The sequence below is a fragment of the Candida parapsilosis genome, contig 005809 (genome assembly GCF_000182765.1).
Source record: "Candida parapsilosis strain CDC317 annotated contig 005809".
Lineage (NCBI taxonomy): Eukaryota > Fungi > Ascomycota > Pichiomycetes > Serinales > Debaryomycetaceae > Lodderomyces > Lodderomyces parapsilosis.
The window spans coordinates 2,199,664-2,221,158 of NW_023503281.1; the positions used below are offsets into that span (position 1 = coordinate 2,199,664).

At 38.7% G+C, this 21,495-nt stretch overlaps 9 protein-coding genes across 9 annotated transcripts; 5 read left to right on the forward strand and 4 right to left on the reverse strand. All coding sequences in view use genetic code 12, as the record gives it.

Annotated features, from left to right (window-relative positions):
* Positions 1 to 425: 425 nt before the first annotated feature.
* On the reverse strand, positions 426 to 4,256 carry MSB2 (Msb2p; the record flags this gene model as incomplete). Its single annotated transcript, XM_036809966.1, has 1 exon — positions 426 to 4,256. The coding sequence occupies one exon, from the start codon at positions 4,254 to 4,256 to the stop codon at positions 426 to 428; it is 3,831 nt and encodes a 1,276-aa protein (XP_036666551.1).
* A 2,601-nt stretch (positions 4,257 to 6,857) lies between these two features.
* CPAR2_210300 (uncharacterized protein) lies at positions 6,858 to 7,454 on the forward strand (the record flags this gene model as incomplete). Its single annotated transcript, XM_036809968.1, has 1 exon — positions 6,858 to 7,454. One exon carries the CDS (start codon positions 6,858 to 6,860, stop codon positions 7,452 to 7,454), a length of 597 nt encoding a protein of 198 aa, XP_036666552.1.
* Positions 7,455 to 12,249: 4,795 nt separating this feature from the next.
* Positions 12,250 to 12,801, forward strand: CPAR2_210310 (uncharacterized protein; the record flags this gene model as incomplete). The annotated part of the gene is made up of 1 exon (XM_036809969.1): positions 12,250 to 12,801. One exon carries the CDS (start codon positions 12,250 to 12,252, stop codon positions 12,799 to 12,801), a length of 552 nt encoding a protein of 183 aa, XP_036666553.1.
* A 2,447-nt stretch (positions 12,802 to 15,248) lies between these two features.
* Positions 15,249 to 15,593, forward strand: CPAR2_210320 (mitochondrial 54S ribosomal protein mL60; the record flags this gene model as incomplete). The annotated part of the gene is made up of 1 exon (XM_036809970.1): positions 15,249 to 15,593. The coding sequence occupies one exon, from the start codon at positions 15,249 to 15,251 to the stop codon at positions 15,591 to 15,593; it is 345 nt and encodes a 114-aa protein (XP_036666554.1).
* Positions 15,594 to 15,717: 124 nt separating this feature from the next.
* On the reverse strand, positions 15,718 to 16,545 carry CPAR2_210330 (kinetochore-associated Ndc80 complex subunit; the record flags this gene model as incomplete). The annotated part of the gene is made up of 1 exon (XM_036809971.1): positions 15,718 to 16,545. The coding sequence occupies one exon, from the start codon at positions 16,543 to 16,545 to the stop codon at positions 15,718 to 15,720; it is 828 nt and encodes a 275-aa protein (XP_036666555.1).
* Positions 16,546 to 16,826: 281 nt separating this feature from the next.
* Positions 16,827 to 17,201, forward strand: CPAR2_210340 (uncharacterized protein; the record flags this gene model as incomplete). The annotated part of the gene is made up of 1 exon (XM_036809972.1): positions 16,827 to 17,201. One exon carries the CDS (start codon positions 16,827 to 16,829, stop codon positions 17,199 to 17,201), a length of 375 nt encoding a protein of 124 aa, XP_036666556.1.
* A 137-nt stretch (positions 17,202 to 17,338) lies between these two features.
* HSK3 (Hsk3p) lies at positions 17,339 to 17,638 on the reverse strand (the record flags this gene model as incomplete). Its single annotated transcript, XM_036809973.1, has 1 exon — positions 17,339 to 17,638. The coding sequence occupies one exon, from the start codon at positions 17,636 to 17,638 to the stop codon at positions 17,339 to 17,341; it is 300 nt and encodes a 99-aa protein (XP_036666557.1).
* Positions 17,639 to 18,176: 538 nt separating this feature from the next.
* HAP42 (Hap42p) lies at positions 18,177 to 20,276 on the forward strand (the record flags this gene model as incomplete). The annotated part of the gene is made up of 1 exon (XM_036809974.1): positions 18,177 to 20,276. The coding sequence occupies one exon, from the start codon at positions 18,177 to 18,179 to the stop codon at positions 20,274 to 20,276; it is 2,100 nt and encodes a 699-aa protein (XP_036666558.1).
* Positions 20,277 to 20,421: 145 nt separating this feature from the next.
* Positions 20,422 to 20,988, reverse strand: CPAR2_210360 (succinate dehydrogenase cytochrome b subunit SDH3; the record flags this gene model as incomplete). Its single annotated transcript, XM_036809975.1, has 1 exon — positions 20,422 to 20,988. One exon carries the CDS (start codon positions 20,986 to 20,988, stop codon positions 20,422 to 20,424), a length of 567 nt encoding a protein of 188 aa, XP_036666559.1.
* Between the last annotated feature and the right edge of the window lie 507 nt (positions 20,989 to 21,495).

Here is a 21,495-nt window from a genome sequence, read left to right on the forward strand (position 1 = left end):
TTTACGGAGTCATTTTTATGTGAGAAGCATTTTTCTCATTGACTAAAAACGTTAGCCCTTTCTAGTCAATGTTCCTCATTCGGATATCAGGTGCACGAGAAACTCGGTTGTAAGTTTTTCAATATTTTTCCACATCATGGTTGACAGTTGAATATTGCTAAACTAGTTTACAATAGGTGGTCACAAGTAGAGATTAATATCAAAAAGTCCTGGTTGTTAGCCATCTACATTATTCTTCTGGTCTTTGTAACTGGCTAAAGCTCCATCTCTTTTCGATAATTTTACTGAAATAAGTAGTGCTAGTATCTAGTGGCTATTTTCTCTACAAAGCAAACGCTTAATTAACAGTCTTCTATTGTATACAAATTTACACATAATATAAAGCTTTCACACATTTGAATCAAAAAAATAAAGATTTTAATAACTTATGGCCATACGAAATTGTTCCTGCTATCCATATGTTGAACTTGTGGTGGATATTGAGGTTGGTAACTTGGGTTTTGTATGTATTGCGCCGTGTCTTCATCATCTACACGGAATTGTGGTGCTGGGTATTCTTGTGGCGGTATATTAATTCCACCATAATTGAAATCAAATGGTGATGAAGTAGTGTTTCTAGTAGATGCTGTAGTAGTAACTCCTTCAGTCACTGATGAGCCTTCACTAGACACAGTGTAGTCGGATTCAGTGTCAGTTGGTGGTAATTCAATATTCTTAATATTCTTTCTAAACCTTCTGAACAAAAGAATCATTAGTGACATGTATAATCCGCATCCTGCAGCTGCACCAACTGTGATTCCAGCAATTCTACCCTTGTTGGTGATCTTCTGTCCGCTGTAAGATGCATCCATTGAACCATACTTATTAGTCTGTCCATTTCCACTCGAAGATGAACCCGAGTTCAGTTGAGAGGTATCAACTAACCCTGTCAACGGAATTCTAGGATCAATCAAAGAAGCCAAGGTGTTTTCAATTCCACTTGGGTTCTTGTACAACGCCGAGTTTTGATTGTTGATATATTGACCCAATTTTTTGATGTAATTTGTAGGGAAATATACTTCAGCAACCGTAATGGTATAATCAATGTTGGCAGCTTGGTATGGAATCAATTGTTTGACAACGGTATCATTGAATTTCTTGTCGTCGTCAAAAGGATAAGTCAATACACCAGGCAAATATTCGAAAATTTGAGCGGACGTGATGGTGTTATTGACAACAAATGGATAGTTCAAAGCAGACTTGAAACCAACTGTAATCACATCGTAGTTTTCACCTGGGGTGCTGGTCAGTTCGGGAGCAATAGCTCTAGGTAAACCAGGGCTCAATGATGGAGTTGGTTTCGAATGATCACTATCGGTTTCTGCACTTGAATCATCACTTGAGCTCAGCGCCATTACCAACGAAGATGGCAACCAGTTCTTTGTAGTCTTGGTAGCCGAGCTTGATCCAGGAGCAACAGCTGTAGCGGAAGAACCTGGTTCCGAAGTTGGCGCTGAAGTCACTACAGGAGAAACTGAAGCTGGTGCAGACGAAGCTGGTGAGTGGCCCGACTCCACCGACCTAGACGCTGATTCTGCAAGTGAAGGAGAAGCAACAATGTCCGAGTTGATGCCACTGGAATGACTTGCAGCAGCGCTACTACTAGCTGGTGCAACAATATCGGAAGCAGATTCAATATTTGACGCACGTGACTCGCTAGTTGCTGGTGTTACTGCTGAAGACCCCAACGCTTCAGATGCAGAAATCAAAGCGGTTGCTGATGATTCAGTGGCAGGGGTAGCTTGTTCAACACTTGAGACTCCGTTTGATGATTCTGGCAAATTACTAGCCTGAGTTCCTAAAACCTGCGAAGATGTAACCAGTTCACCAGGAGTCGATTCAATGGGCGATGCCAATGAGATTTCTGACGATGGTTCAACCGCTGTCGTGATTGGAGATTCAAATACCGGCTCCGATGATGCAACTATTGATGGAGCTACTGACGTTTCACTCGATGGTATTGGAGAAGGAGTGGTTGCAGCTGGCGATACAATAGACTCGGTTGAAGGTTGGCTTGTAATTACTGGTGATACCAAGGATTCGACTGAAGAAGGTTCAACGGCAGATACAATTGGTGCCGATGAAGTCACCACTGAAGAAGGCGCTTCCGATGTCAATATAGGTGAAACAAATGATTCTGAAGTTGGTTGAGCAGAAGAAACAATTGGTGAGACGACTGACTCTGTTGATGGCTCTGCTGGTGTCACTACTGGTGAAACAATTGACTCTGTCGAAGGCTCTGCCGATGTGACTACTGGTGAAACAAACGATTCAGTTGATGGCTCTGCAGATGTCACTATTGGCGAGACAAATGATTCTGTAGTAGGTTGAGCAGAAGAAACAATTGGTGAGACGACTGACTCTGTTGATGGCTCTGCTGGTGTCACTACTGGTGAAACAATTGACTCTGTCGAAGGCTCTGCCGATGTGACTACTGGTGAAACAAACGATTCAGTTGATGGCTCTGCAGATGTCACAATTGGCAGCTCAAACGAACTTTCAATTGGACTTGTGATGACAATCGATTCTGCAGAAGTTGTTGGTGCAACTTCGGATTGCAGTGGTTCAAAGGTGGCAGCAGATGATGTGAATTCAAAATCAGATGGTGACACTGTGCTCCATGTCTCTGCTGACAGAGTAGTTGGTGGTACAACTACCGATGGGGAAGATGACTCGGGAACAAACGAAACGACACTTGTTGGTGAAATCTCTGACTCAACGCTTGCAACACTTGTAGGTTGTTCTGCCGAATATGTTGAAGGTTCAGCAAAAGTAGATGACGAAATCAGTTCAATGATGATTGAGGAAGTTGGAGAAGCTGCTAACTGTGATTCAGGTGATGCCTCATTCAACGTGCTTGATGATGCTTGAACAGTGAATGTAGCCAGCGATTCATCAGAGCTTGGAGCTGGCACAAACGATGAAGAAGCGACAGGTGAGGAGTCAACAGGTGATGAATAGTCCAAGGTAGCTTCAGATGCAGATGCCAAAGAAGTTGTTTCAAGTTCACTTGAGGTTGTTGGAGCAATCGAGGTCGTGGATGGACTTGCTAAATCTGTGTATTGTGGACTTGTGGACACTTGAGTGGAGGCTTCGGGCAGTGAATTTTCAGGTGAAGTGGTGGCAGACTGAACAATATATGAAGAGTCACCAGCTGCGGAATCAGTTGAAAATGTGCTTGAGAACGAAGATGATGAGGGTTCAACTAATGGTGCACTGTCAATTGCGGAGCTAGTTGCGTCTGTAGACGTTGTGACTGCTGCTTCGTCATTATTGGATGAAGAATCGCCGGAAGTAGTTCCTGCTGCAGTAACGGATTCAAGTGATGATTCAGTTGGTTCAACTAATGAGGTACTGCCAGATGATGTAGTTGCATCTCTTGTGGTGTCTTCATTGGCAGTCAGTGGAGTCGACTGGGTCGTCGGAGCCTCCGCTTGTGAAGCACTTGAAGTTGTTGGTAATGAATTTGCAGACACGGTTTCGCTGTTCCTATTTGAGGTAGCTTCAGCAGTGAAACCTGGTGATGATGTGCTCGCTTGATCGTTGTTGGTAGTTGGTGTTGTTGGTTGGTTGGTCGAGCTAGTTTGCTCATTGTTTGCTGAACTTGTCTTCACATCGCCTGTCGAAGTCGTCTCCTCATTGTTAGTTGCTAACGTGGCAGCAGTAAGTGACTCGTCATTTCTGGATGACGTTGACACTCTAGTTGTTGCGGCTTCAACAGTTGAAGATGTTGGTTGATCTTGTGTTGTTGCTGAAGAAGCTTCTTTGCCAGGTGATGCAAAACTGCTAGTAGTTGGGTAAAAAGGTCCATTCCTTGATGATGTCTCTTGATATTCACTAGTGGTACCTACACTTGTTGAGGCAATCGAGGTATACTCATCTTCAATGCTACTTTCACTATTGTCTCTGTTGTTACTGATTTTTCCTTGCTCTTGGGACGAGGTCGAACTGTCTGTATCTCCATCTATTGCTGAGTCACTGGTGAAAAATCCCGTAAACAAACTTGACGAGGTTGAGGACTCAGAAGACTCAGATAAAGTCTGATTTCTTCCATTGAATACTCCATTGGCTGCGTCTTGGAGTCTATCGAAAAGACTATCGGCTCTTCTCTTTAAAGCTTCACCTTTTGGGAAATGGATTGGCAGTCCATAAACTGTTGACACGAATGACAATACATAAATGGCTGAAACAAGATTCAAGTTGGCATTTGCAATCATCGTGTAAAATCTGAATTTGAAAGAACGACTGTAGTTGGGATAAATATCAAAGGTGAATAAGTGTTAAATAGAAAAGATTGGCTAATTGGTTAATGAAATGAAGAAACGAAAGGATATACGGCAGCTGAAGGGGGTGGCGGTATAAATATTGAAAAGTTGTGGTGGTGAATTGGAATAAAACGAATGACTGAATTTACCAACAAGGTTGTTCAAAAGTGGGTATCACAAGTGGAAATGAATGTGAGCGTAGGTGTTTAAGCAAAAGCTCCAACTGCAATGGATAGACGTCCAACTAGTGTGGTTTGCAATACTTATTGTTGATGTCTGTTGAATTTCCTTTGTTCACACACTCTCTCTTTCTCTTTTTTGCAGTACACTTTTCTTTCTAATTTCTGACTGAACACGTGAGTTACTTGAATTGGTGATGATGATGATGATGGTGATGGTGGTGATGTACCTGGTATTGGATGGTTAAAAGAGGTGTTGTGAGTAGTCAGTAGAAAAGATGGCTTGTGTTGACAATTTGTTTCCTTCCTTCTTTCACCTTTTTACACTCAATGGGATTTTCGTTGTCATTAAAAAGAAAAGAAAAAAGCCTTTTGTGGTTTTAGAGCTCTTGAAACAAAGTACACGCCCTCTTCTACGCTTATTTTTGAAACAATAACACAAAAGCGCAAAGAAATAAAAACAAACAAAAGGGAAGTCTAAATTATTTTTAGCCCCTTATACATATTATTTGGGTTTAGTACACTACCCTTTTTTACGTATGTACATCCACACATCAGTATTGTCGGCCCAAGTAGTGTAGATCAGAACATAATTTAAATTCGTAAAAGCAAAAAAAAATAAAAATAATAATAAGTAATTGGTTTGCTTTGCTGTGTTTGTGTAACATTTTCACTACTTTTCTACCTCGTCTATTCTTCTTTGATTTGTTTTTGTAAATTACGCGTATCCCGCCTTTCATACTGTCGATATTAACCCTTTTTAGGCTTTTGTGTTACCATTCAAGTTGAATTCATTCCTTCTTGAAACAGTTGATGGGCTTTTTAAAAGAGCCAAATTTTGATATACAGAGTACTGGAGAAGCTATTCTGGAACTGATCTGAGTCGGCGGTACTCATCGGCCTCTCTCCAATGTGACTGACACGAAACAGCACGATTCCAAATCAGGAAATCAAAACATAGTATTATGAGTGTGATAAAGTTATGATACGATTCCAGATTCAATAACCTGTATGGGTTGTTGTGAATTAGATCTTACTTGTACAATCTATTGGACTAAAAGTGTTGCATGAACCCTAAACGAGGGAGTCACACCATATATGTAAGAGCGTGAGAATACACTGTGTTCGACGTAACGTTAAAAGTCACCAAAAGACCACACATCCTTGGTTGCGTCATTGAAAACGACTCTCTCAGAATCACAGATTGAATGTAGAATGTATAGGGAGACGACGAAAGGTGGAAAACATGCTGTGTGTTTACTCCGACCGATTGACCCGCCAGAGCACATCTAATGGACACCGTAATTTTTTGTTTGTAAACTTTGCTTTCAAATCTCCCAATTTCCCGGTCCACTCCCCTATTGCCTCCGTTATCGTTCCCTTGACTAATCGAAAGGTTGTCTACCGGTCTTGATGGGAGTTGTTGGTTAGTGGCGGTGTGTTGCATAGTGTAGTCGCGGTCGTTTTATTTTCGTCGTCAAGTGGATTAAGATCAATCGGGTCTAGAGAAAAAAAACTGTTTGCCGCGTCAACATCCTCATACAGGGTAATTCAATCCCAACTCTTTAAGTCTGATGTGAAAGTAGGTCACCCTCATCAACTCTACATGACTTGTTAATTGTGATAACAACCTGGCTCTGTGGTGAACCGCGTGATTCGTCAAAGACTCCACTCTCGTCACTACCTACGCAAAAAACTTATTCTGGGCTTACTTTTAGTGTTAACTTTTCGCATCCAGGTTTTTTTAGTTGTTGCAGATATTTGAATACTTACAGGCTATACCCTTAGAAAACTAACACCATTTGGTATCGGCTCATTTTCTTCTTTTAGTACGTGTAGCTGTTTCTTCTGCATGATTTGCTCGTCAAAGTGCAGTTCACGGGTGGGGGGCGGCAGGCACATGATGCACTTTAATCGTGAACGATTGTCGGTAATTTTTAGTCATGGCATAATTTATATTGGGTCAATTTAGACTGAGAGTGAATCGGACGATTTTCAAGCACTAGATCTCGCGCAGATCTATCAAAGTCGATTGTTGCAGTCACTAGTCTATATAGTTTCCTATTCTTTTTTTTGGTTAGATCTATGTATTACGCTGTTCATTGTGCTTCGTTTTTGAAGTTTTATTCATCTCATTACTCTGCAAAAGTCTATCGTTAAACTTTAGTAAATTTGGGAAGATCCCTTAAAAAGCGTACCGTGGAATGAGCTGATATTTAGTCTACGAAGACGATTCTGCGTTGCACATGTCTACTTCATTTGAACTGAGATCTCATAGATGTGTTCAAATGGGTAGCGCTTGGTCTCTGTATATCCATCGCAATTGATTTATTTTTGAATTTGAGGAAGACAAACATTCGCTTCCAATGTCAGGATGCCATCAAATGAAGATCTACTAAATGACTTTGCCGAAATTGATGCTACAACTGCTGCAACAGGAACAAGTACAAGCTCTAGCCGATTACGTCGATTAGACAAGCTCGTCATTGATCAATCATCATTGCTTGACAAAGACGATCAAATCGAATACATCAACCAACTAAATACCTACAACATTAAGCAATATTACAAATATCGCAAATACATCACCTGTTTTTACATTGCACAAGTTGTAATCATTGTATCGTTTAATTTCACCAACACCAACGTTCACGACAAATCATTGTTATTGCTTACATTAATTTCAGTCTTGCTTAATATCATTTCGATTCAAGAATTGCAACAAAAGTATCAATATAATGTGACAATTTTTGACAAAAGATTCAATTTTATGCAATTGACTAGTCTATTTAACATACTTGTTTCTTTTGAGGTTATGTATATTGACATATTCAAGATAAAAATATATTACTTTGCTGCTTTGATTGTTTGCAATTATTCATTACCAAAAATGCATCGTTCAATGTTTAATCAAATTGATGAGTCGGTGAAAGAATTGGATAAATTGAAATACAAGTATAAAAACGTGTAGCAGCAACATGCTTTGTTAATACATGATTTAACGAAAAAACCGCCATTAGATGTCATTTGCTAGTATCGGTATGTGGTATATAGAGAAATCAAATATCCGAATAAAATTAATTTTACATTCACACCACAATGTAGAGTCTATGGCCCTTGATCTCGTGGAACCGTATAAGGTGAGTCAAGACATCGTATCTAACTGACCATAATCATTGTACTAAAGTTGAGGAAGACACACATTACTACAACTCCCCCACTTCGACAACACATCGCTGTCTCAGACAAATGTCGCGTGATCTTTAATCAATTTTTACCCCTAAATGTGTCAATGTTGCAGTTACGAGGATTCAGATGTGTGGGGAGGTTGCAATACATTGGCAGGCACATAAGGGTATATATAAAATACTCATTCAGACAGACAAATTTTTTGCCCTCCCCCTATTACTTTTCAGAAAGTGCCCCCCCCCCCCCATCTGCGCAATGAGTGATGTCACTTAATAAAAACAATTAAAAAAAAAGGTGTTCAAAGAGGAAACAAGACACCTTGAAAACGTTTGATTCTCCAACTTTACCCCGCTCGTTGCAAAAAAAAAATTTTTAAACATAATCTGTTTTTGTCGTAAATTGTGTGTCGCAAATTTTATTCTTTTTACGAGATAAAGTCCAATAGTGGGGGAATTAAGAATTGAATGCTGGGAAATCGGGGTAAAAACGGTATTGAATGTGAGAAACTTAAGGGTAAGGGTATCATGTGCCTTCTCTTCACCTGGGTAAAACTTCATTGACAGACTACACTTCGATGCCTCTTTACGTGTTAGCTATGCCCTCGCTGGGTTCCACCAATGTTTTTACTGAGAGAGATTTTCCGCTGAACTGTTCCCCCCCCCCACCACCACACACACACACACACAATGACTCATTCTGTGTGCTTTTACTTATACGTGGTGATTTGGGGGATCAAGCTACACCAAGATACAGTATAAAACAGAGAGCCAATGCGGAAGTGCTCGACACAGTATTGTCTGACTATAAGATTTCCCGACACGGCTGTAGCGGGATCGGAGAAGTCAGATTTTTTTAAATCTGACATCAACTCAGAAACAAAAAGAAAATACGAACCGCAACTACCTTTCCACAGTAATAAAGGAAAGTGCGCTCTCCAGCTCGTAAACACATTCGAGGAGGTTCGCCTTTCTTGCTGTAACCAATAGGCAGAGAAACTCTTTTCTTTGGGGGGATGGCTATGCAAGAATCATGTGATTCAATAAAAAAATTTTCATCATCTCTGTGACTCAAACGTGACTTTTGTGACATTGTGAAGACTAAAAAAAAAAAATATTTCAATCTCATTGTTCTGTTTTTAGATTGCTGTACGTCTAGACTCGATCGATCCCTGCATACAATTTTTTTTTTTCTGTATTTTCTTTTTTTTTTTTTTTTTATTTCGCAGTTTATCAATTCGATCAGTAGAGCAAGAAAACGCTGGAAGTGAAGCATTTTGACCACCTTTTCGCCCTCTTGGTGCACATGACGGTATGTAGGGCATGACGAAGTTGCAGAAAAAAACCCTGTCGAGCAAGCACAGCTTTTACAAGGTCTCTTCTTCCATCATAATCCACCCTCAAACAAAGAATGAAGCTACTAAGTTGCACAATAACATAGAGAAATAACAGGTTTTCTCCTAGTACGACAAGCCACAGTTCATTCATACTTTTGCATATTCTTTCATGTGCTTGGCTAGCATTAGCTTGTCAAAGTGAGTGCCGGATTCGGACGTTAAGCGAAATGCGGAGTATTCCAAACTTTGCTTTCCCTCTACTAGCCCCGATTTGCTGTAGCATTCTCTTGGCCTTTAGTATTTCCGTTTCGGATTTTTTTTTTTCACTCACAAATACATTACATCATGCATATTTGGGTGAAAAAGTTGTGTGAAAAAAAATGTCTCTTCCTTTATCTCCGAATCAAGAACGTGGCTGGTAGCGTTCGTAGGTGAAAAAAAGGTAACAATATGTTATGCATTTGTATGCAATGAGAACAACTACACATTTGGGCAGAAGGGGGAATTTAATTTGCAGGTCTCTAAAGCTTCCGTGAATTCCAAAAAGCCTTGCATCTTGCTTCAACTATGGCGACTATAAAGATCTAGAGAAACAGTTGTGGATGTAAAATTTATCGATTCTAGAAAATTCTTCAACATGGCGACATTTTTTTTTTTTTTCATCTTTTTTTTTCTGATTCGTAGTTTTGTAAACGATGCATGTTTTCTAAAAATAGCAAGACAAAAGATTTACGCAAAGAGGAAACTACAAAGAAAACATAAACAGAGTACATTTGAAGAAAGGGAGACTGAAGTGGGGGATGGTACAAAACGTAGGTAATGAATAATACAGTACCACGATGGTGCGAATGGAAAGTCTAGACACGAGTACACAGAAAAGGTGTGTAACCTTTCAAGAAGAGGTTTATGGCCAATAGTTCTCCATAGTTTCCTCGGTTCTTATATTCGTAAACAGCATATAACGAGCCAAGAAAGACAGGCGTTTTAACCTGTAGTGCATTTTCACGCTTTTCTTTGTCTCTCTCTACTTGGCCTCTTTTCATGCCAGAGTGGCTAGACTCAAGGAAGTTAATGTCCGTCCGATTGGTGGTATCCTCCGCAAGGTACACACATTCCATTTGCCACAACAAAGACACATTGTAGTTGTTAAAGTTCCCCCTTTTGACGAAAGCCTGGTGCCATAGAATCGCTTTCTCTATTTTTAATCCAATATATAACAATGTCATGGAATGTTGATCATATGTTTTGTTTCTTAGATTTCCCAATTGGGTATACATTTTCAGGGTAAACACATACTTATAGAAAGTACTGTATGTACCATTCGATCCCTTTAAAAATGTGCGTCGTATTTACATTCTTCGTTTTGACCGCGGTTATTGCCAGAGGAAACAAGGGAGAGAGAAGGGATTGAAGTACATTCCTTTGGGTTATGGGGACTATGAACTTTCTCTATTGTATATTTCATTATGTCGACTATGCTTTGTTAGAAACATACGCTTCAAAACAAACTCAACAAATCGTTCTTCTGCTCAACTCAACTAATCGGTTGTTGGGTCGGGGTGACGTGCAGTTAAAGTCGTTGGGGCGAGAGCGCGACTTGTTGTCTCTTAAGCGAAGGCGCCCCAGCTCGCCCCAAAGTTCAGCCTACACAATAAAAGAATATTTTGAGTGACACTTTTTTTTGAAGAGACGAAGAAAAAAATAAAATAAAATTAAAAAAAAAAAAAAAGGAGAGACACCACGAGGGGTAAAGATTTCAGCAGATTAGAATAATTGTTGAGCTTAGGAAGGAACGTAACAACACATTCCTTTCATCAAAGCACGAAAATAATCTAAGCCAGATAGATTTAGGTGTGAGGGTGTGTGTGTGTGTGTGTGTGTGTTTATACGTTTTCAATGGAGCCGATTTCTTTATACAGGAAGGTTCTAAAAAGATGCATGGAATGACCTCTTGCATCCTGTATATCGTACTTTACTTCCTCCTTCATTTTACTGTGTGGCTTGGCCCATGCGATCTAGGCCTCCCACTGACTCCACTAAAAAAGCACCTACAATGTCCATTGCAAAGAATACATCCGCGTTTGTTGTAGATAATTGCTCCCTCAAGTAATGGATTGCTTGCTCAACACAAAGGTGCAGTCGCTCTAATTGCGTTGCATCCGGTCGGAGTTGGTACCGCTGAGTTTCGAATCAAGTAAAGGACGAAAGCGCGCTAAGAAAAGTATATTTTTTAGTTTTATTTTTCGATGCGTTTCCGTCCAACTCGCACGGGGAAAGAAAAAGAGGAGAGAAAGAGAGCGAGCGAGAGTGAGGAGTAAAAAAGAGAAAAAAAAGGAGCTATATAATATACATATTTTCTTATGCCGTATGACCGTTTCCCGTATAATAATAATGTCACATATCTCTTCTTTTCTTTTCTTTAATTTTTCTATGACCCACCTTTCTCCGCCCCTTATACGTGAGTGTATGTAGGGAAAAGGGAGAAGGAATAAAGTTGGTCAGGAGTGAGAATGGTGATGGTGGTGTAATCACCATGTGGTATGTTTTTTTTTTCTAGTCTACGTTGTGTGGTATGTGGTATGTGCTTTGTGCATTTGTTGGGCTATAACAATAGAGAACTAAGAAAAAAAAAAAGCCATGGATTCCGACAGCCCACATGGTGTGTGTATGAAACGAGAGACTTTTTGTATGGTTGTGCGACATTTTTTCCTATACTCAGACACAGAAAAAAACAAAAAAGAATTGCAACCACTCGTGGGCTAGAATTTAAGAGCAATAGAGAGAAAAATAAAAATAAAAATAAAAACAAAAAAAAAAAAATATGCAACTGTGGTGGTGGTGCTTCATGTTTTGTGTAAATTGTGTAAATTGTGTAAAAAAAAACCACTTTCATTACTCATAAAAAAGAAAAAGAGCCATAGTTTTTATTTGTAAGTAGCAAAGATATATAAATAAAGATCAGAATTCCAACTTATCCTCTTAAAAAAATTTTTCACCAACTCCATTCACTACTTACTTTCATAAGAAGATACTCTAGCATAAGCTATCTTTCCAAGCATCACAATCACTACCTAACGCCTACTACCAAGCACTACTACAACTGCTACTACTGCTACACCCGATACTATTATTCATTTATTAGTACAACCCACGTGTATCGTTTCTATTGGTACAGTTACTACTTTCTTTTGCATTTGCATCTACAACTACAACTACATCTACATCTATAAAGCACACCACAACTATGTCGGACTTTGCATTTAACAACTACTGCATACATTGTGATAAATTGTGTCCTACAAACTCAGTATATTGCTCAGAAGAGTGTAAATCGATAGAGTATCAACAGTCATCAATACTGTTAAATAACAACTACACTGCTACATCATTTGAACAGTACTCCTCATTGCATCAACACAACAATGAAAGCCAGTATCATCAACACAATAACCCAGTATCATCTGAAGATACAGCTAGTAATACCAACGAATACGCGTCAAATGACATGGTTTCACCATTGTTGACGCCTGCTTTGTATCTCCAACAACAACAGCAACAACAGCAACAACAGCAACAACAGCAACAACAGCAACAGCAACAACTACAATCGGTCTCATCACCATTGATGTTGGCTTCACATGTTGATGTTGAAACAAAGGATGACAGACACGATTTGAATTACTTTGATTTGAACTACTCAGTTAAATCCAATATAAATTACACCAGCAATACGACTAGCAATGAGTTGTTGAACTCAACATCACACAATTATCGTAAATGGTTGACTGCTTTGTAAATAAAAGGGTCAAATTGTTGTTGGTTTTAATTTTTCTTTTTTTTTACACTGGGAGTAAATTGGGAGAGGGTTTTTTAGTTCTACATCTTAACTGTTGTTGTTTATGAAATACAACTGTTACAATCACATTGGCATAACACAGACACATACATACACAACATGTTTTAATCATACACATAGCATTTTCAAACAAAGAGAGAAACATTTGCTAATTAAAGCTGTTTTTTTTTTTTTTTTTTTAATTACTTGATGAAAGGGATTATGTGGATTTTGTTACATATACTACTACATATATATAGTTTGACTTTTATATATAATACACATATAAACTTTACATACCCATTGATTAATTGAATATTGTTCAGTTGTAGCGTATTGGTTGTATTTCATTATAGTGGGCTACAACGGCAATAACTTTTGCAACAAACCACGTTTACGCCCCCCTCCCCCTCTCACTTCTCGTACCACACAAAAATGTGTCAAAAACAAAGGAGCGAAAAAAAAAAAATTACAAATTGGTTGAGAACAATAAGAATTGATGAATAACAATAAAAGAGGAAAACACGTGGTGGAGAGTCTCTTCTTGATTCTCGAAGGTTCAATGGGTAGATATCAATATGGTTATTCAAACGCTATAGAATAAAGAAATACTATGACGCCAGCATTTATCGACACGATTTTGAATAGAAAGTGGTGAAAATTTCAATCAAACTGAAACTTTCATAGCAAAACTCGAAGCTTGAAACTTGAAATCCGAGATTTTTTGTTTTATAAAAAAATACATCATTCACTCTGCATATATAAGCAGTCATGCATTTGTTAAATTGTAAAGAGATCTTGTTTAGTCTATTTTAGTGTACATTTTTTATTTAGTTGAGAAAATTCAGTCATGCCTAAAAAAGAAAAAAAAACTTTTTCACAAATCTTTCGGATTCCCGATATTTCGGAGATTAACTTGCGAGAAATGAAAATCTAGTTTTTACATGAGCGTGTCGCGAATTATACGAATCGGAAGTGAAGAACTTGGAAGATTTCCATCACATCAATATGCGCTAGAGTAGACTTGTAGCTGTAGGATCACACTTCAAAAGTACCGGTTTATATACTGATGTGCTCCACCTTGCAACAGAAGCAATGCTTGTGCAAACAATTTTTACTGTGTTGTTTAAATGGTGACAAAACAAAAAAAATTCAAGGACTTCACGTGCACTTGCTAATACTGCGACATTCTTGCGAAGAGTAAAATAACTCACCGTCTTGAGTCATCTCGCGACAAATTATTACGTTCGTGATTCACGATTTATTGAACTAAGAAGTGCCCGGATTATTGTTCATGAATATCGGCTACTAACATTACGACTTTCCAGATACAGTGATTTATTTGCTTCCATTTTGAATAATCCTCAAAAAAACTTCTTTAATAGCTCCATGGAGCCCTTTCCTCACAAGCTTATGTCGGAGCAAGCTCCATCTGCTAGTCAAAATGGCGTCCACTTCTATTTTGATGTCATGTCGAACCATCACGCATATTTCACATGCTTGGATTGGATTCACCTTCCTCTTCTGGCCACAAATGAGAAAAAAACTGGTAATCATTTTTAAAAATGACACTTTAAAATAAAATCATGTAATCAACATCAATAATGTGACTGCCTTATTAATTGTCTTTTTTTGAGCAACATTTGCAAGAGATAAGTGCATCTAATAGGAATATTTGGTACTCGTAATGCTCTATCAAGGAATCAAATTGGACATCAATACTCAGCTTATGTAATCGATCACTTTCCTAATCGGGACGAAAAATGAATGTTTTTTTTTTTTCAGAATCTTCAATTTTCTCGAGATTCTTTTAAGTCCAAAGCACCACCAGAATGTCATGAAACACTTTTTTGGAGTTTGATAGTCTAAGGTTTTTTATTTGTATGTGTTTCTGTTTTTTAAGTAATATTTGTTAGTGTTCTTTGTCTCTATATTGCGCCAATGTAAAGTTGGCAATGATAAAAGAGTTAAGTCTAGTCTAGATTTTTGCCAGTGAAGGCACCATACTCAGAGTGATGCGTGAAGTTGTGGATTACAAAACAAGTGCTTTTTATGCACGTTACTATTAATTCAATTATCTATACCTAATCTGTGTGCCAGGAAATATTTGACACAATTTTGGGGGTGGTTAATTTTTGCAACAATTTGATACCAAAAAATCGGATATTTTTTATAGTTTACCTAAAGCATCGAAGACAGAATACTGCAGCTGAGCAAAGTCCCCCTTTGCCAACTTTTCTTTTAGGAAAACAATTCTTATTGACTTCACTATTCTCTGTGGTATCAGAGTAAACGAAAACACACATGGTAGCAGCAAGGCTTCTAAAGACATTGTAATTTTTTTTTGTAATTTTTTTTCATTCATAGATTCGACTTCGAAAGCTTATCATCAACTAATCGTATTTAAAATGCTCCCTTCATTAGTCAGGTCGGGTGGTTACATTTGGAAATTCACTCCTCATGTCACATCAACACAACGTGTTAATTTGCGTAAAAGAAGTGAACAAGTTGACGCCAATATTGATCAAATATATCGTGGGTTGATACAACAAACAGGTGACAAGAAAATGGGGGATAAAACAGGATATCCCAAGATTGACCATTTGAAATTTGATATGCCTAGATTCAATCAAATGAGTAGCCGAGACAAATACACTACATTCAGCAAGCATTCGCGTGATTACAGGAAACCTATTCATAGAGTACCTAAATGGACCAAATTGTCATTCAGAGAAAATCCTAAATACTTTTAGTGGAAAGAAAAGAAGGTAAAGTACGTGAATAAGAGGGGGAGGAAACCTCTATAGATACCTTAACGGGGTTCGGCCCACACATTGTAAATACGTTTAATGAATAGATGAAATAAACTAAACACATTCAACCAATATTTTCCCATATAAACTTTGTAATATACTCTTCAGGAGTACTCACACCAACGGGCAAAGTCTTTAGCTCACCTTTGCTATTAGTCACAATGACAACATCTTGAGGATCATCAAAGAAACCATCAGTATCATCTTGGGAACTTGTCCCTGTATTGGCAGCTTCTCCAAGCGTCAGATCTGATTTGTTGTATGGCTCAATACGAATACCCAAGTTTCGATAAAAGTTTAGCTTCAACAATGCCAAGTCATACAGCTTCAACTTTTCGGGATCAATATTGTGCTTTGGTTGTGGGTTTTCCAATTTCTCATTGATTTCATTTAATTCGTCACGTAATTTTCGGCTCCTTTGGGTCAACTTGTCCAATGTTTCATTTATAACACCATTTTCTTGAGTTATATTCAATTTCAAATTGAATAGTTCGGTATCCCTATCCAGGATGGCTCTCAATAAATCCTTGTCTTTATTAATGGAAGAAAATTCATGATTGGCAATTTTGGAGTTGGTTTCAATCAATTCAATTCTAATGTCATCAGTCCTCCTAAGAGCCCTGATTTCTTCTCGCTTATGTTCGATTTCAGTTTGGAGTTCATTGTTGGTCTCTTGTAGTTGGGAAATCTCTTGTTCACGCTGTTCTTTAGCTCGAGAAATGCAATTTTCAATTTCATCAGCCATCACTAGGATGTCTCCTTCATTTAGCTCGTCGATTAACTTTTGAAGGGCAGCTCCTGCATCGAGGGATTGGTCAGCAGTTGCAATTATTGATGGGTCATTGATAACACCCTCAGTTTGCGGTTGTTGTTGTTCTATTAAATTGCTCATCGTTTGCCTTGGCAGATATGTGTTGTTGTGGTACTACAGAGGAGCTAAGACTTTGACGACGGTATGTTTAAAAAGATGTAGTGAGACCAAGGGAGGTGTATGTACACATTTGTTTACATTCTTCGTTTCAATTTACGCGACATTCAAAATTATTGACATTGGAGAGAGAGAGAGTGTGTGTGAGAAGAATCGACAATTCAATAATCGACAAAGAAAAAACCCCATCAGCTGATACAATTCACATACCCACTTAAACGTTTTCCACCTCCATTCTTCAAAGCATGAGCTATCCGAAGAAGAAAAAGGGGTACTCAGACGTAGACCTTCCCACAAATCCCAATTTACCAGCGTGGATAATAACACCAAAAGAAGAGAAAGCAATTTTTGAACGATGGAGAAAGAAAACTTTTGCCAAATGTGATGATTTGATTAGGAGGTATATTGAGTGCTCAAACCTGTATGCCAATCCCCTTGAAGCTATGGAAAAGTGCAAACAAGCAAACCAGGCCAGTTTGGACTGTGTAGCTCAATATCAGAAACAAGAGTACTTGGATCAAGAACGAGATTTGTTTATAAAGGAAAAGATTGAAAAGAAGAAGTTGTATAAGCAAAAATTGAAAGAGTTGCAGGAACAGAAAGAAGGTAAAGAAATATGACAAATAGGGATCGTTTATTACTCATGTACATAGTTAACGGTGAATTGGACGAAACAAACCTTCTTTGGACAAAGTTGTAGATCCCCATGTATATCCTCTCCAACTCAGCTAAAGAGAAATACCCTCAAGCTATTTACCTATTTGGGATCCTCTTGGTTATCAAATGCCTCTTCCTCAAATATCTTTCTACTACCCATAAGTAAACTTGCATGTATCTTGCCCAACATTTCAATATTCTTATACTGCTCGCTAGCAGTTGTTATCAAATCATTGAAATCAGATAAGTTGGCATGTAGTTGTGCAACTTGTGAATTCAAGTGACTCAACTGTCGCTGTGTTACTGCTGACGTAGATATGTGTACATTTGACTGGCGGTGAGTGCTATGACGGGGATGTTGGTGCTTCGATTGATGTTGTTCGTTTGACGGCGTTGACATGGGTACAAGTATTTGTGTGTCTGTGAATGTAAGTGTGAGTGAGTGAATGAGTGAGCGAGTGAGTGAGTGTGATTGAGTGTAAGTGTGTGCACTGGTGCTTTTGTTTATAGTTTCGGGTATTATCGTGATCTATTCTTTTCACACTTTTCTTTTTTCTGTCCCTCCATTTTCGGTTATTGAGCACTCGTTTTTTTTTTCTTTCATCGGCATAAAATTCAAATTGAGTGAGTCTCTTTCATACAGTGTCAAATTTGGTCAACTTATAGGACTTATTGAAAGGTAGTGACAACTTTCGACAACCCAGTAGAATAGAGGATAACAAGTGGTGACACGATACACCTGGATCCATTTTATAACTGCCCTGCGTACAAATATTGAAGAAAGCCATCCCCCATATTTTGCCAAAATACCGGACCACTTTTGGATCTTTGAAAGCGCTGCTTCAGTTACAGCAATTGCTTACACTAGTTTACACTTATAAGACACACTTAAATGTAAAGTGGCTTTGTCGTACTCAAAATTTAATCACTTTTCGACTATGGAAGCAAAATCGTTACTGGTGAGTCCATCATTTCAGGGGTCTGCAAAAGACTCGTCCACTACAAGAGTTGACAAGTCCCAAGGGAATGGCAACTTATTGCATCTGCAAGCAAACCCCACAGGTGGAAACACGGGCCTGGCGCTCACAAATTCAATACCAACACAGAATTCAACACCTGTCAATAAACCCGGGCAATCAAACACAATCACAAATCAAGTACCAAGTAGTTCACTACCGCAAACTCAAAGTAACAACAATGCCATTAAACCCAAGGGAAAACCATCACAAGTACCGTCAAGACATCAAGCAATACGGCAACACCCACTACATATCGCACCAAAATATGCCAAGATCCAACCAGCAATAGCACCAAAACCAACAAGTTCGGTGCCTTTGACAACAAAGTTTAACCCAATACCTAGCAGCAAATTTCAACTACTGATGAAATCATCATTATCATCTCAAGATGCAACGAATCTCAATACATCCAAGAAGTGGATCTTACCACCCCGACCAAGACCTGGTCGGAAACGAACTGGTGGTGAATGTGACAAGATAGTCAAAGCTCAGACCAATGCAACAAAGAGGAAAGCCAAAATAAAGCTGGAAGCTGGATGTAAGACAGGTGATGGGAAGGAAAAATTGGAGAAAACCACACTTGGATCAAGCTCAACGACGGCAAGAACAACAGCGAGTAACCCAACCACAAAAAAGGAAGTCGACACAGGGTGCTCCGCGACAGCTGATTTTGTCAACACAAGTAAGGGTACTACTAGAAAGACGCAGATAACAGCTATGAGTACTGTAACACAGCCTCTTTCGACGGAGATAAAACGAGAACCCATAACTGTGGCTACTGCATTGTCAAAGACAGCAGCAACACCAGAAACCACACAATCTAGATCACGAACAAATGGAATAACCCCATTGGTGTCTGATCTGAAGTCAAATCTGAAACCACTGATGCTAGTTCCAGCACCCCCAGCACCTCCGCCACCGACTACTAAATCAGAAGACCCAAAGGCTCATATGACAGAATTGAAGTTGTCATATTTGGCGAAATTAAAAGAGCAAGAAATCATCAGAAATTATGTCGAAGTCCTCACAAACCAGATTAAGGAACTAAGTTTTGTACAAAATGGAGTCATTACTTTTGATGCTTTAAAAAATAGCTCTAAAGTTACACCAGACTCTCAAAGAATAACTTCAACATTATCCAAATCCAAATGCGACCAATTAGATTCGATCAACAATTTGAATGATTTAAACAAGTTTCTAAATTATCTAAGTAAGTCTTCAGATATCATCAAAAGTGCTAAACGACAGCCCAATGAGCACACGGCAACTCCAGACAATTTGAATCAACAAATTGACAGTTATGTACAATTGCGACAGCGGTTTAAAATGTTGAACCAGCAAAATGGGAAAAAGATTAACAAAAAGAAGGCGTGTAAGCAGCAGCAACAGCAACAAGTTGACAATTCAAAAGATGCAGAACCTACTGCTTCTTCATCAGCGTCAGCCACCACGCCTAAACATGCGAGTCCCAAGTCCCCATTCACCCCGGATTTACTACGTCCTTTGAATGCATCAAATTTGTTTAATGATCCCAATTTGGATATGATGGAAATGGACTTGCAAACAGAGACAATAAAAGCTTCACCGTCAACTGCCGAAATCTTGACCGATAATAATGAAGTGAAAAGTGCTGGTGATGGTTTAACCATGGAGTTTGAAGGGACAAAGTATGGAGATAATGATGTTGGTGGCGACGCTGGTGGCGGTGATGGTGATAATGGCGAGTTTTTTCATATTGATGAACATGATTTTCTAAGTCGATTGGCGCTAGATGATACGACAGAAGAGCCTGACTTGGGTGAAGTTGTGATACACAAACAGAATGGGGGTAGATCTAGTGATGCAACGGATGTGAATGGATTGGAAGATAAAGGAATTGCTACTGAAGTTAATAATCGGACTCCTGCCACGAATGATATGATTATGCGGAAAAAGGTCAAATTCAATTGTGGGTTCTGCACTAATGATACACCATGTCTATGTTTTGATTCCGATTTGGAAATTAGTCGATTGGGGTAATAATGAGCTACGACGCACGCGTATATATATAGGTAATAAACAGGATATAGATTTTGGGAGATAAACTTCCCATTTCGACAATCATTAACTCTACAATATCCAGCTCATTATACCTTCTTATTATTTAAATATTCTATTACAATTTTTACCAGAAAAAGGCCAAATAGGATCCGACAACAGCACTGGCTCCCAAAACAATGTATCCAGTACGGTAAACCCCCTTAAGGGTTAATTCCTTACCAAGATCCCAAATAAGATGTCTTACACCATTGAATGAATGGAAAGCAAATGGGAATGCAGCACCAGCTTTGATACCATATTGTAACCAAACAGGCAAACTTGCAAAAGCATTAACCAAAGTAGCAGCATCAAATGGAATATTCAAGATTGAAGTGGCAGCATATGTACAAGTTAAAGCGTAAAAAGCACCGGCCATAGCAACACCAGTGATTCTATGTAAACCTGATAACAACCACGTCAATTGTGGTTGATAAATATCCAAATGTGGTGATACTGGTCTGTTTTTACGTTGTGCCACAAGTACATCTTGTTCTTCATCGTGGGTGGTGTGTACTGTTGAAACGAGTCTTTTGAGGAGTAATGAGTTGGCAGCAGTGGCACGATTGAGACTGGTAGTGGTTCTTGCTTTGGTGATGTTTCTGGTGACTAAATTTATAGTCTGCTTGTTTAATAAACCGACACGGGAAATCATTGTTTAGGTTCAAAGTAGGGTATGAATATATGTGTTTTGTATAAGAAAGGGTTTACCAACTGTGAAAGCAAAAGACTGGTACACTATTTTCCCACCTAAATGATAGCTTCTTCTGTATGAGTTGTGGATCTAACTAACAGTTTTTTTGTTTTTCCTTTTTAAACTGTCTTTCTTTTTTCCCCGGGTTAACCAGTTGGTCCAATGAAATCAGTGGAATTTTTAATTATCAATTGGTAGCAGTGGTACAGAAGTACGCTACCAATTACAGCTTTTCTTCTAATACCCGGTAGCACCGCACATACATACAGACACTAAACTGGAACATACAACTAAAATGTTAGAGTCCATTGTTTTTACCCATGTCCATCAAATCTCTTTCAATCTCTTTGTTCTTCGTCAAAATAAAAATGGAGTGTGGTTTTTGTGATACCCGTTGGAAATTAAAGCAACACAACTCACACACACTCAAGGCTGGATTGGCCTTGCCAATAACACCGTCTGCACTGA